Source organism: Anolis sagrei, chromosome 6 (assembly GCF_037176765.1).
Source record: "Anolis sagrei isolate rAnoSag1 chromosome 6, rAnoSag1.mat, whole genome shotgun sequence".
NCBI classification, from domain to species: domain Eukaryota; kingdom Metazoa; phylum Chordata; class Lepidosauria; order Squamata; family Dactyloidae; genus Anolis; species Anolis sagrei.
In genome coordinates, this window is record NC_090026.1 from 131874468 (window position 1) to 131887547 (window position 13080).

The 13080-nt window shown below is 47.0% G+C and overlaps 1 protein-coding gene across 14 annotated transcripts in view; it reads left to right on the forward strand.

Moving 5' to 3' along the window:
• The window catches only part of LOC132779080 (microtubule-associated protein 2-like), a 229542-nt gene that overhangs the window by 98862 nt on the left and 117600 nt on the right, over positions 1-13080 (forward strand). For all 14 annotated transcript variants that reach the window (XM_060782772.2, XM_060782774.2, XM_060782770.2 and 11 more), the window contains exon 5: positions 12536-12604. In XM_060782772.2, coding sequence (XP_060638755.2) covers positions 12536-12604 — 69 coding nt within the window. The remainder of the gene's footprint in view (positions 1-12535; positions 12605-13080) is intronic.

Consider the following 13080-nt stretch of genomic DNA (forward strand, 5'->3'; position numbering starts at 1 on the left):
CGGCTTAGGGAACTGGGCATGTTTAGCCTGAAGAAGAGAAGGCTGAGAGGAGATATGATAGCCATGTATAAATATGTGAGAGGAAGCCACAGGGAGGAGGGAGCAAGCTTGTTTTCTGCTTCCCTGGAGACTAGGACGCGGAACAATGGCTTCAAACTACAAGAGAGGAGATTCCATCTGAACATTAGGAAGAACTTCCTGACTGTGAGAGCCGTTCAGCAGTGGAACTCTCTGCCCCGGAGTGTGGTGGAGGCTCCTTCTTTGGAAGCTTTTAAGCAGAGGCTGGATGGCCATCTGTCAGGGGTGATTTGAATGCAATATTCCTGCTTCTTGGCAGAATGGGGTTGGACTGGATGGCCCATGAGGTCTCTTCCAACTCTTTGATTCTATGATTCTATGATTCTTCCTTTCCACTCCCCTCAATCTTATCAGAGGTGCTCCTACCTGGGGGAATTGTTTTGAATATCATGAGCAACATTGTTGCTGTTATTGATTGCCAGGTCAGTGTTGACTTATGGCGGACATATGAATGTGAGTCCTCCCAAGTTCCCCCATCATCATCTACCTTCACCCGTCTCATAGGAAACCTGCTACAAAACAGGAGCTTTTTTGTTGAGTTCAGGGCCAGAGAAGCAGGTGGTGGAAACAGAAGAATGGCCTACCTCAGGGGAGTGTTCTTGCTCCCTCCATGTTCAACATCTACACAAATGACCAGCCACTGCCAGAAGGGACAGAGAGTTTCATCTATGCTGATGATCGTGCCATTACTGCTCAAGCAGGGAGCTTTGAGATGGTAGAACAGAAGCTTTCCAAAGCTCTAGGTGCTCTTACTGCCTACTACAGGGAAAACCAGCTGATCCCCAACCCATCTAAAACACAGACATGTGCCTTTCATCTCAAGAACAGAGAAGCATCCCGAGCTCTGAAGATCACCTGGGAAGGAATCCCACTGGAGCATTGCAGCGCACCCAAATACCTGGGAGTCACTCTGGACCGTGCTCTTACCTACAAGAAGCATTGTCTGAACATCAAGCAAAAAGTGGGTGCTAGAAACAATATCATACGAAAGCTGATCATCTACAGTTCTGCTCAGGACTGATGTGCTTCTTGGCTTGCTTCCTTCCTAACTGAGATGTGGTTTCCCTCTTTTCCTTCCTGCCTCCTACTTTACCAAGCATGATGGCCTTTTCAAGCAAGTCACATCATTTTGTGACATGTCTGAAGCATGTCAGCCTCAGTTTAGTCAGTGAAGGCTTTGGTTCCTAGGCTTACCACGTTTTAGGCCTTGGAAGCATCTTTGCTTCACTCTTGTGGGGTTTTGTTGTCTCAGTTGTGAGGATTGGAGTAGAGTTTCCTCCCAAAGAAAAGGGAAGGTGTGCCAGAGATGTCCAGCATGGGCTGGTCCTGTGTGAGCCAAGGGCAGGGCTGGCTGATCTCATTCCTTCCTTTCGAATCTCTTGGTTCTTAAGTCTTAGGAATACCTCTGGGCTCTGCTTTTCTTTCTGACTTGAGGCAAGATGAGATCAGCTGTGGAAGAAGAAAACCAATTCCAGGGGTGTAACTCTTTGGCTCGGCATTGTGGCTTCTGGGCCGTGCCTTAATAAGTCTCCAGCATTGGGCCAGGTGGCTCTTTGTGGAAACACCTCCTTTGTGGGCTCTCTGTTGGAATGCAGTTTAGTGTCATTATTTTTGAAGACGTGAAAATGTTCCTTCTCAGAGGGACTATCATCATTCCCAGCCCCATAGCCTGACTCATTTGAGGTGCCCATCCAGGGATGCCTTGCGCATAGATCTGGGAAAGAGAGGCAAAATCAGGGTAGGAGGGCTGCCCCACAGGGTTCCCCCTGTCCCTCATGACTCTTTATATACAAAGTGTGAGTGCTTCTTCACATCCAACACCAATTGGTCCTTAGAATCATAGAATCATAGAATCAAAGAGTTGGAAGAGACCTCCTGGGCCATCCAGTCCAACCCCATTCTGCCAAGAAGCAGGAATATTGCATTCAAAGCACCCCTGACAGATGGCCATCCAGCCTCTGTTTAAAAGCTTCCACCACGCTCCGGGGCAGAGAGTTCCACTGCTGAACGGCTCTCACAGTCAGGAAGTTCTTCCTCATGTTCAGATGGAATCTCCTCTCTTGTAGTTTGAAGCCATTGTTCCCTTGCGTCCTAGTCTCCAGGGAAGCAGAAAACAAGCTTGCTCCCTCCTCCCTGTGGCTTCCTCTCACATATTTATACATGGCTATCATATCTCCTCTCAGCCTTCTCTTCTTCAGGCTAAACATGCCCAGATCCTTAAGCTGCTCCTCATACGGCTTGTTCTCCAGACCCTTGATCATTTTAGTTGCCCTCCTCTGGACACATTCCAGCTTGTCAAGATCTCTCTTGAATTGTGGTGCCCAGAATTGGACACAATATTCCAGGTGTGGTCTAACCAAAGTGGAATAGAGCATGGGGGGCATGACTTCCCTATATCTAGAAACTAGGCTCCTATTGATGCAGGCGAAAATCCCATTGGCTTTTTTTGCCACCACATCACATTGTTGGCTCATGCTTAACTTGTTGTCCACGAGGACTCCAATTGGTCCTTGTCCATCCCTACCAGGCCTTTGGGTCTTCTCTGAAGCCCCAAACCAGAGCTGTCCTTCTGGGGTACCAGTTGATGAATGGCACACGGCTGGTGTAGTCCTCAGTGGTCCTTTGGGAAGGTAGCCTCCTCAATCAAGTCCCGTTCTCTCCTCCTGGTAGTCCATGAAATGTCAGTGTAGGCTAGGCATGGCCCAACTTTGGTCCCAGTAGGCTGTTAGGAATTGTGGAAGTCCAAAACACCTGGAGGGCCGAAGTTTGCCTAGGCCTGGTGTAGGCCTTGGACTCTTCCCTCATTCAGGAAAGGCTGCTTGAAATCCCTGGGCCAGATTAGGCAGGCTTAAAGGCCGGCTCTGTGTGGACCCGGGTGAACTGCCTTAGCGCAGGGAGAGGGCTGGGCCCCAGGGAAGAAGGCCTGTGAATGAAGCAGCCGTCAATCAGGAATTGGCCTTAAACAAGAGCCATTTGGATTGCATTTTTTTCTCTCCACAAGGATAATAACAACTGGCAAGTTGGGGTTTTACCAAGTGGCTGAACATCGTAATTTGACAAGTTCCCTCTAATCCTCTTATTGCATCCTTTATGTAACGCCAGAGGGATTGCTTTGGGAGCTGGGGAAGCCTTGCCTCTCCTCCTGTCCTTCAAGCAACTGCTGCCAGGCGCCCTGTTCTTCCTCCTTCTCCTTTTAAATTTCAGAATATTTGGATTGATCCCTGAGGGAAGTGGTCCTGTTTGTGCTGCCCCAAACATCCGCACTACCTCTGAGGATGCTTGCCATAGATGCAGGCGAAACGTCAGGAGAAATGCCTCTAGAACATGGCCCTATAGCCCGAAAAAACCCACAAGAACCTAGTGATTCCAGCCATGAAAGCCTTCGACAATACATTCGAAGGGACAATCAGTGAATTTTCCACCAAACAGGTCTGTTTGAACTCTGGACCGACCTGAGGCAGTACGCCTTGATGGTTTGTCACTTTGGTCGTGTCAGGAGCAAGTCGCTTCTGGTGTGAGAGAATTGGCCGTCTGCAAGGACGTTGCCCAGGGGATGCCCGGATGATTTGATGTTTTTATCATCCTTGTGGGAGGCTTCTCTCTTGTCCCCATATGAGGAGCTGGAGCTGATAGAGGGAGCTCATCTGCCTCCCCCCGGATTCGAACCTGCAACCTGTCGGTCTTCAGTCCTGCCGGCACAGGGGTTTGTCACTGAAAGGGTGCCAGCTTCTCTCATTCAACAGTAAGCTGTGCATAAACAAAGGCCGAGGCTGCAGGGAAGAAATTCCAAGCCTTCATATTGTCTCTACCCTGAAACAAACAACAACAACGGAATGAGTCATCCAGGAGGAAGATTTTTTCCTTCGCAGTCCCTTTGCAAGAGTCTAGTTTTATAAAACCCTTTCTGTTCCAGGCTTGTAAGGATGCATAACATGCTCTGGCGTCAGCAGAGGGTGCTGTGCGCATTCTCCTGGTGAAGGCAGCATCGCCTTTTTCAATGTAAGGCGTGCCACAGAAGGCCAACAAGGAGAAGGAGGACACGCCTGAAGTGTCTCCTTGCCCCTTCCCCTAAATGTGGCAAGACGGTGAGCGTTCTCTTTTGCAAATGACAGGCCAGCTTTGGAGGGAGACAATTTGGTTGAGACTCAGAGACATGGAACACGTTCCAAGGGAAAAAAGGGAAAAAGCAGGCAGGTCATCACAACAATGGAAGCTCACCTGATGCAGGACTCCCACCTCTTGATCCAAATTAAGACTCTCTCCCATCTCCCAGGTTTCAAGTGGAAGATACAGAGAACAAGGGAGACAAATGAGGAACTCAGTGAATTCAGTCTGTTGTGGGTTTTGGCGTTAGAGCCCTGTTTTCCTTTCCCAAGGAGCTGCCATGTAATTTAAGATCTGAGAAGACAGTCATAGATCCAAGCTTGGGGAAGTCACGTCTTTGGCACTACAGAATCCTGCACAGAACATGCTCAAAGGCCATGCTCTGTGCATTCAGCAAAGCACGCTCCCTCTCCATTTTCACAAGGCTCTCCAAAAAGGGTTTGGGAAAGAGCTGGGCACTTAACATTAGACAAAGCATTGTGGATGAATTGGTGATAACTGTTGTATGATCTAGGGTAGACATGGGCAAACTTGGGCCCTCTCTCCAGGTGTTTTGGACTTCAACGCCCACAATTCCTGGCCTCAGGCCCCTTCCTTTTCCCCCTCAGCCGCTTAAGCGGCTGAGGGGGAAAAGGAAGGGACCTGAGGCCAGGAATTGTGGGCGTTGAAGTCCAAAACACCTGGAGAGAGGGTCCAAGTTTGCTCATGTCTACCCTACAATTCCTAACACCCTACTGGCTGTAGGAAGACCGAAGTTTGCCCATGCCTACCTTAAGCTGAAATTGGCTTGAATAACAACAAGAACAATCTGTGTCCGCTCTGGCTACAGAACCACTGACGCTAATGCTTTGTCAATGTTCTCCTGGGGTTGATCTCCCTTTGACAGCCGTGGCTCCGCTCTCAGTGCCTCTGTCTCATGGTTTCCAGGAGTCCAGAGCCAAAGCGAGTCAGCTTTTTGCCTCTCTAGAATGATCCTTGTTTTTGGGTTCGGTTCATATCAACAAGTAGCAAACAAACCAGGCATCCATCAAGCGCTGGGCCCTGCCTGGCCAATCCAGACTAAACATCTCAGTCCTGAATGGGCTTTTCAACAGAAGGCTCTCTCTTAGAAGACAAAGGCAACTGAGCATCTTGGGTGATACCTGGCAAAGCAGCTACTGAATTCCAAAACAGAACTAATTTCCCTTACAAAAGGATCCACCTTTGTTTTCCTTGTCTCCTGTTCCCTATACTTGAAATTGGTAGACTGGAAATTCTGTTAATTTGGATTAACCCTGCTCTCGGTCCTGCTGCCATCACAACCACGTTTGGTGGGAACGAGAGACAGGGCCTTCTCGGTGGTGGCCCCTTGGCTGTGGAATGCCCTTCCTAATGAGATTAGATCAGCCCCCTCCCTTATGACCTTCTGGAAAAATCTCAAATCCTGGTTATGGGATCAAGCGTTCGCAGAGTAGATGGTTCTAATGGACTGTTTTTAGTGGACAGCAGTGGTTTGAAGATGGTTGTAATGGACTGCTTGAACTGACTATGGACTGACTTGGAGGATGACATGAAATGGTGAATTGTTTTTATGTATTTGTATCTGTTTTAATGTAGGTTAAATGTATTTTATTCTGTGTATTGTTTGGCACCAAATAGTGTCTGCTGGTAGCTGTCCTGAGTCCCTCTTCGGAGGCGAGAAGAATGGGATAAAAATGCTCTTAATTAATTAAGAAACCTCAACACTGGTATTTGAAGCCGTGAGGGGCAGAGGGAGTCCTATGGTGCATATTCCTGCTGCCTTGCTGTTCAGCCACGTTTCGTAGATTTGCGTCACTCAAGGGGTTCTGCTTCCTGTCTGCATGGAGGGGTCACATCCCCTTTCCTCCCCAAAGTCTTCAGTGCGCCTTTATTGCCCTTTGTTTGAGAAGGGCTTTTAACCTTGCTCGTTGTTGTGTCTTTGATTTATGTTGTAGTGATTTGTCTTCTATGTTTAGTTAAGATTGTTTATATTAATTATTTGTATTTTTAATTTATTATGTATTGTGTGGCATCGAATGGTTGCCGTCCATGTTGTGAGCCGCCCCGAGTCCCCATGGAGAGATGGGATGGGACACACATAAAGTTTGATGGTGATGGTGATGAAGGGAGCACCATGAATCTTCCTGCTTTGCACATACAGTTTCCCTGAAAATAAGACAGTGTCTTATATGCATTTTTGCTCCCAAAGATGTGCTAGGTCTTATTTTCAGGGGATGTCTTATTTTTCCATGAAGAAGAATTCACGTTTATTGTTGATTTTAAAAATTGAACATTTATTATCTACTGTACAGTAGTTGTCAGTATATTTATTTATTTATTTATTATTTACTTTATTTGTATACCGCTGTTTATTTATTTATTTATTTATTTATTTATTTACTGTCCTTGTATACCGCCGTTTCTCAGCCTAACTGGCGACTCAACGCGGTTTACAACAAAATATACAGTGCACAGTATACAATTAAAACCATAAAAACATAATACACAATATTACACGTAAATCACAATCCAATACATCTCTTAACTAAAATCCTGGTCCAATTGCATCATCCATATTACCAATCCGTAATCAACACATTAATTGCACCGAATTAACCAAATGCCTGCTTGAACATCCAAGTTTTTAGTCTTCTTCGGAATACCATCTGCGAAGAGGCTGATCTTACCTCCATGGGAAGGGCGTTCCAGAGCCGAGGGGCCACCACAGAAAAGGCCCTGTCTCTCGTCCCCGCCAGCCGCACCTGTGAAGCAGGCGGGATAGAGAGCAAGGCCTCCCCAGAAGATCTTAGGGTCCTGGTGGGCTGATAGGCCGAGATACGTTCGGATAGGTAGGTTGGGCCAGAACCGTTTAGGGCTTTAAAGGCCAACGCCAGCACTTTGAATTGAGCCCAGTAGCAAATCGGCAGCCAGTGGAGCTGGTGCAGCAGAGGAGTTGTGTGCTCCCTGCGCTCCGCTCCAGTTAGTATCATGGCTGCCGACTGTTGGACTAATTGGAGCTTCTGGGCCGTCTTCAAAGGCAACCCTGTTCTCAGCCCTTAGGTGACTCACAGCAGTTAACAACAAGAACAGCAAAAATTCAATGCTATCAACACACGGTATAAAAAACAGTTAACATCATAACATATTATAGAAAAGTATACAATTAACAACAATATACAATTAACACCAATAGCCATTCACTAACGTCTCATCACTAAAAACATGATCCAGATCCGTTATCCATTGTTCCATTCCTATGTATATAATACATATTCTGGCCCTCACACACAGGGCCACCAAAAAGAAGGGCTGTAAAGTCCCTGGCTCCCACACACTGTCTGTCACAGTTTCCCACGGTAGTTCCTGGACCACTTGGTCATCAGGGACAGTATTGCAGCTTCCGGCCACCAGGGGGAGCATACTTCCAAACAAAAACTTGGCTAGGTCTTACTTTCTGGGGAGGCCTTAGATTTGTAATTCAGCAAAACCTCTACTAGGTCTTATTTTCAGGGGATGTCTTATTTTCAGGGAAACAGGGTCAACAGTCAGCATTGGGGACTCTTTTACCAAAGTTAGGTAAAACCCTGTTGTATCTCTAAGCCTTTTATCTGAAACTAGCTGTCCCCAGCCACGCTTTGCTGTGGCCTCAGTATGGTTCTTTCTTTCCCTACCTCTTTCATTCCTTATCCCCCCTTTTTCTGTCCCTTCTTCTTTCTGTTCTTCCTTGCTTCTCTACCTCTTTCCTTCCTTTCTTCTCTCCTTCCTTCCCTCTTACCCTCCCTTTTTCCTTCGCTCTTTCCTTCCTTCATTTTTTCTCTCTTTCCTTCTTTCCTTCCTTCTTTCCTGCTTTCATTCCTTCCATCGTTTTTCTTTCCTTTTCTCCTTCCTTCCTTCTTTCCTTCCCTTTTTCCTTCGTTCCCCACTTTTTCTTTCCTTTCATCTTTCTTGCCTTTCTTACTTCTCTACCTCTTTCTTTCCTCTCAAAGCTGGGATGGCCAGCTTTTTCCCTTGCACAGGAGGGGGTGGGGTCAGGGGAGTTGTTTCCACACATGCACTGTATCATCATTTAGGTTTTGGGGTTTTTAAAGTCCTTTCCACTGTGTTTTTCAGTGTTTTATGAGTGATGGTCACTTGTTGGTCTGTTTGGTATTTTCCGACCAAATTTTGTGTCATTTCGTGCTGTGGCTTTTGAGTTATGTTAATCCCACAAATGACCATTACATTTTATTACCTGTGACAACAAAAGTAAGTGTTTGCCTCTTTTTTTAACTGTACCAGTGCCCCCTGTTTATTTTCTCTCTTGTTTTCTACCATAAGCTCATATATAGCACTGGATTTGCTGCGCCTTGCACTGCTGTCGGTGGCAAATATTCCTCATCCCTATACCTGTCCTTGTTGTTGCCTTCCCCTTTTTTGGTTTCACCCCTCCAACTCAAATCTTCTCTGAGCCAGGGTTTGTGAGCTTAGGTATGTGTTTTGAAAATGGCATAAAAGCAAACAATTGGAGGGATGCTTTGGCTTTCTTTGTGGGCCTGGGCACTCCTCAGCCCTTCCTCTTTGTAGTTCTCTCACAGCCATCAAGGCAGAAGGGGGGGATAGTTGCCAAAACATCTGCCGGAGCCCCCCCCCCCCCCTTTCCTCAGGGCCAGACCCATGGCTGTGTTCTGTTGCATGAAATCATGTGGCTGTGGCTATTGGGCGCACGGCGTGTTTTCATGGAGGGGGAGTGCGATTAGTCTGAATATATTGGCCCCATCCTCCTGGTTTAGGATTATCCCTTTTAGGGCATGGTGCTTTAAGGGGTTGTTTATATAAAAACAATCCTTTGATCCTTTAGCCAGATGTAAGTAGGATCTAATCATTTGGAGCAGGATTACGGACTTTGGGCATCTTGCTTTGTTTTAGGGTCTTAAAGAGTTGTTTTTAAAGGGAAAGTTATTTAAAGAGTTTAGACAGATGTCTGTGCATGTGCTTAGATCAGGCATGGGCAAACTTGGACCCTCCCTCCAAAGTGTTTTGGACTTCAACGCCCACAATTCCTGGCCTCAGGCCCCTTCCTTTTCCCCCTCAGCCGCTTAAGCGGCTGAGGGGGAAAAGGAAGGGGCCTGAGGCCAGGAATTGTGGGCGTTGAAGTCCAAAACACACAGAGGGAGGGCCCAGGTTTGCCCATGTCTGTTTTAGATGCTAGGTGTATGCATAGGGAACACACATGCTGCAAAATTGCAGATGTTGGAAGTAGAAACGGCAGCTTGTTCGGGCCTTGCAAGGGGGGAAGAGCGCTGAGAAGCTCTGCAGGGGCACATCTGGCCCAGATTGTGATTTTCCTGCTGATTTCCCTTTGCCCAGCATCTGTTCCCAGAGCCTTTGGGGTGGGAGGCTCTGCTTTCTCACTTGTTTGCTGGAGGGGGCTCAGAGAAGCCTGTCAATCTGGGCAGCATTTGCTCCATGAGTCATTCCTTGAGTTGGTTCTGCATTTCGCCCTTCTTTGCCTGGGCAGCAGAGGCTGCCTTTTGAAGCACGCACTGCCCTTTGATGATGCCTCTTCAGTTCCACTCCCAGATAAGCTGTTGTCATTAAGACATCCGTGTTCCCAGATGCTGATGTGCAGAGAAGGGCAGCCTCCTCAGCCGTTGGAATTGTTGGATTAAATCTTTGCAGAGCCCATTCTAAACTGTGTGTGTGTGTGAAGAAGTTTCTAATCTATGGATCTAGCTAATTTAAATTAGTGAAGTGGTAGCATTACACTTTCAAGTGGTGCTGACAGTGAGCGCATTAAGCTGTCTCATAAATTTGATGCCTGGATGTCTTTGGGGGTAATAATGGCTGCAGGTTGTGTGAAAGGAGTGCAGGAGAGTGTCTACATTTTTACCAAAGTCCTGTTGCTGAGCTTTGCTCTTCCATCAATCACCAGCCAATCCCTCTCAAATGCCAGAAATACAGCTTAATGGCGTAACATTATTATTATTATTATTATTATTATTATTATTATTATTAAACTTTATTTGTACCCCGCTAGCATCTCCCGAAGGATTCAATGCGGCTTACAAAGGCCAAGGCTTCAACACAACAACAGCAAAACAATAACAATACAATTCAAAGCAAATTAAAAACATAAGCAATAACAAAACATTACATCATTACACAATAAAACCAGGGCCGGGCCAATGATGGGTACAGGTTAAAAAGTGCTGGGTGTGAGAGATGATATGTTGGATTTCCGGGCAAGTGCAATGTGCAGAGAGTCTTAAACTCTAATAAGGTGCTTCTGGGACAGAGTGCTGGGGGTTATCCTAATCCGGAAAGGCACATCGGAATAGCCAGGTCTTCAAGTTCTTCTTAAAGACTGCCAATGTGGGCGCTAGTCTAATGTCTTTGGGGAGGGTGTTCCAGAATCGGGGGGCAACCACAGAGAAAGCCCTGTCCCTCGTCCCCACCAAACGCGCCTGCAACGCAGGTGGGATCGCAAGCAGGGCCTCTCCGGATGAACGAAGGGAGCGCATGGGTTCATACACGGAGATGCGGTCATGCAGGTAGGCAGGTCCCAAACCGTTTAGGGCTTTGTAGGTAAGCACCTGCACCTTGAATTGGGTTCAGTAGGTAAACGGCAGCTAATGGAGCTCCTTAAACATTAGATCATTTTCACTACCTTGGCAGCCAACATTGACACTAAAATACAACACCGCCTGAGCTCTGCAAGTGCAGCATTTTTCCGAATGAAGCAGAGAGTGTTTGAGGACCGGGACATCCATAATGGATACCAAGGTGCTTGTTTATAAAGCTATTGTCCTCCCAACCCTGCTATATGCCTGAGAGATGTGGACTGTCTACAGACATCACATGCAACTCCTGGAATGATTCCATCAGCGCTGCCTCCGGAAAATCTTGTAAATCTCTTGGGAAGAGAAGTGGACAAATGTCAGTGTGCTGGAAGAAGTAGAGACCACCAGCATTGAAGCGATGGTCCTCCGCCATCAGCTGCGCTGGATCAGCCACGTTGTCTGGCTGCCCAACCACCGTCTCCCAAAGCAGTTGCTTTACTCCGAACTCAAGAACGGAAAACTGAATGATGGTGGGCAGGAAAAGAGATTGAAAGATGGGCTCAAAGCCAACCTTAAAAACTCTGGCATAGACACTGAGAACTGGGAAGTCCTGGCCTGTGAGCGCTCCAGCTGGAGGTCAGAATTTGAAGAAGCACGAATGGAGGGCAAAACAGAGAAATGTGCCAAGAGGAAGGTATGTCAAGCTAACCCCGACCGAGACTGCCTTCCACCTGGAAACCAATGCCCTCACTGCGGGAGAAGATGCGGGTCTAGAAGAGGGCTCCACAGTCACCTATGGACCCACCGCCAGAACACCGACCTTGGAAGACTATCCTATTTGGACAACGAGGAATCACCTAAGTAAGTAAGGAAGGAAGGAAGGAGGTTGCTGATCTTATCCTAAAAACAGTTCAGGAGACTGTGAGGAGCCTAAGTCCTAAAGCAGCTCATTAAAGCACCGACAACAGCCGATTGCCTAAGACGTACTCGTCCAGGCAAGGCCTTTCTCAGCTGATCCTCACAGTAGCCGCCTCCAGAGACAAGTTTTGTAAGATGCTTGCATGAGGAAGGCACACATTTCAGACTGTCAGCTACTGGTTTTATTCAAGGGATATGCAACAACTGGCCTCTTATTTTGCTTCCAGGGGTTGATTGAGCACCAGGTTGAATGGAATTTCAAATCTTAGAAATTGAGATATTTTTTATGTTGGCTTGAGATTTAAAATTAGGCATAATTTAATAAATGGTTGCAAAGATGTGGCATCATAGACTAAGATACATAACTACGATGGCACAGCCAGTGAATTGCAGCTGCTTCTGGGTGTCTCCTGAATGGTTGTATTCCATTGTGCTGTGGGACCCATGGCACCATGATTCCCATTACTTGCACAGTGTTCCCAGAGGCCTGGCTTCTTCTCTTCTTCCCTCATGAGAATATGGATGTTGTGCATCATAATAACCTGTGGGGAGTGTGTGTCAGGAGAGAAAATGGCCCTAGGCTGCCATGCAGCTGTGAGGTAATTTTTGTGAAGGTGGTCTTCTTGCTCTTCCCTTTCTCATATATACCGTTGCTGAGGAATAGGCAGGTGTCAACGCACCCTTCCACTTTGATGGTGGAGACCAGGAGGCGCTGCTGTCTCCTGGCAATGATGGCCTTCCAATGATGGCCTTCCATCTCTGCTCTGTGCCACTGCAGAGATGACAGAGGAAGGAAGATGCTCCATCACAATGTTCTGTGGCCTGTTGCCCATAATACAGAATGCCCCCCAGTAGTTTCCCGTGAGTGATCAGGTCTGTGTCTGTCTTTCTCCCAGGCAAATCGGCATCTGGACCAGCCGCCGTGGTGGAGAATGGGGACCATGGAGTCGATGGCAGCCGGAAGGGTAAGCTTTGACTCTTCTCCTTTCATCCTCAGTTCTTTCCTGGCACAAGAGGGGCCTCCCTTGTGGTGTGTCCCCATGTCATTACACTGTGTCCACTTGTGTGTTTGCGTGTGTGGATGTATGTGTATCAGAAAATATGAGAGAGGAAAGACATTGGAACCACATTGGTTTCATTGCTCTAGATGTTGAACTAAGAAGAAAGTTTTAGCACTGCATTATGATTCTCCAAGAACACCCCACATTATCTGTCTGCGTTGATGGATCATCTCATTCGACAGAATGGCCCTTTGTCTTGCTCTATTGCCAGACTCTGGCATTTTGTAAATGACACACTGTAAACTAGGAAGCTTCCCCTCCTCTCTAAACCACTCCTTCACAAATTGGTGCTTCTTCATTTCAGAATAACTTAGAATATGAGAGTAAGCATGAAGCCATTTGCAGGAGGACTTCTGGGCCTGCTTGCATGGGATCCCTAA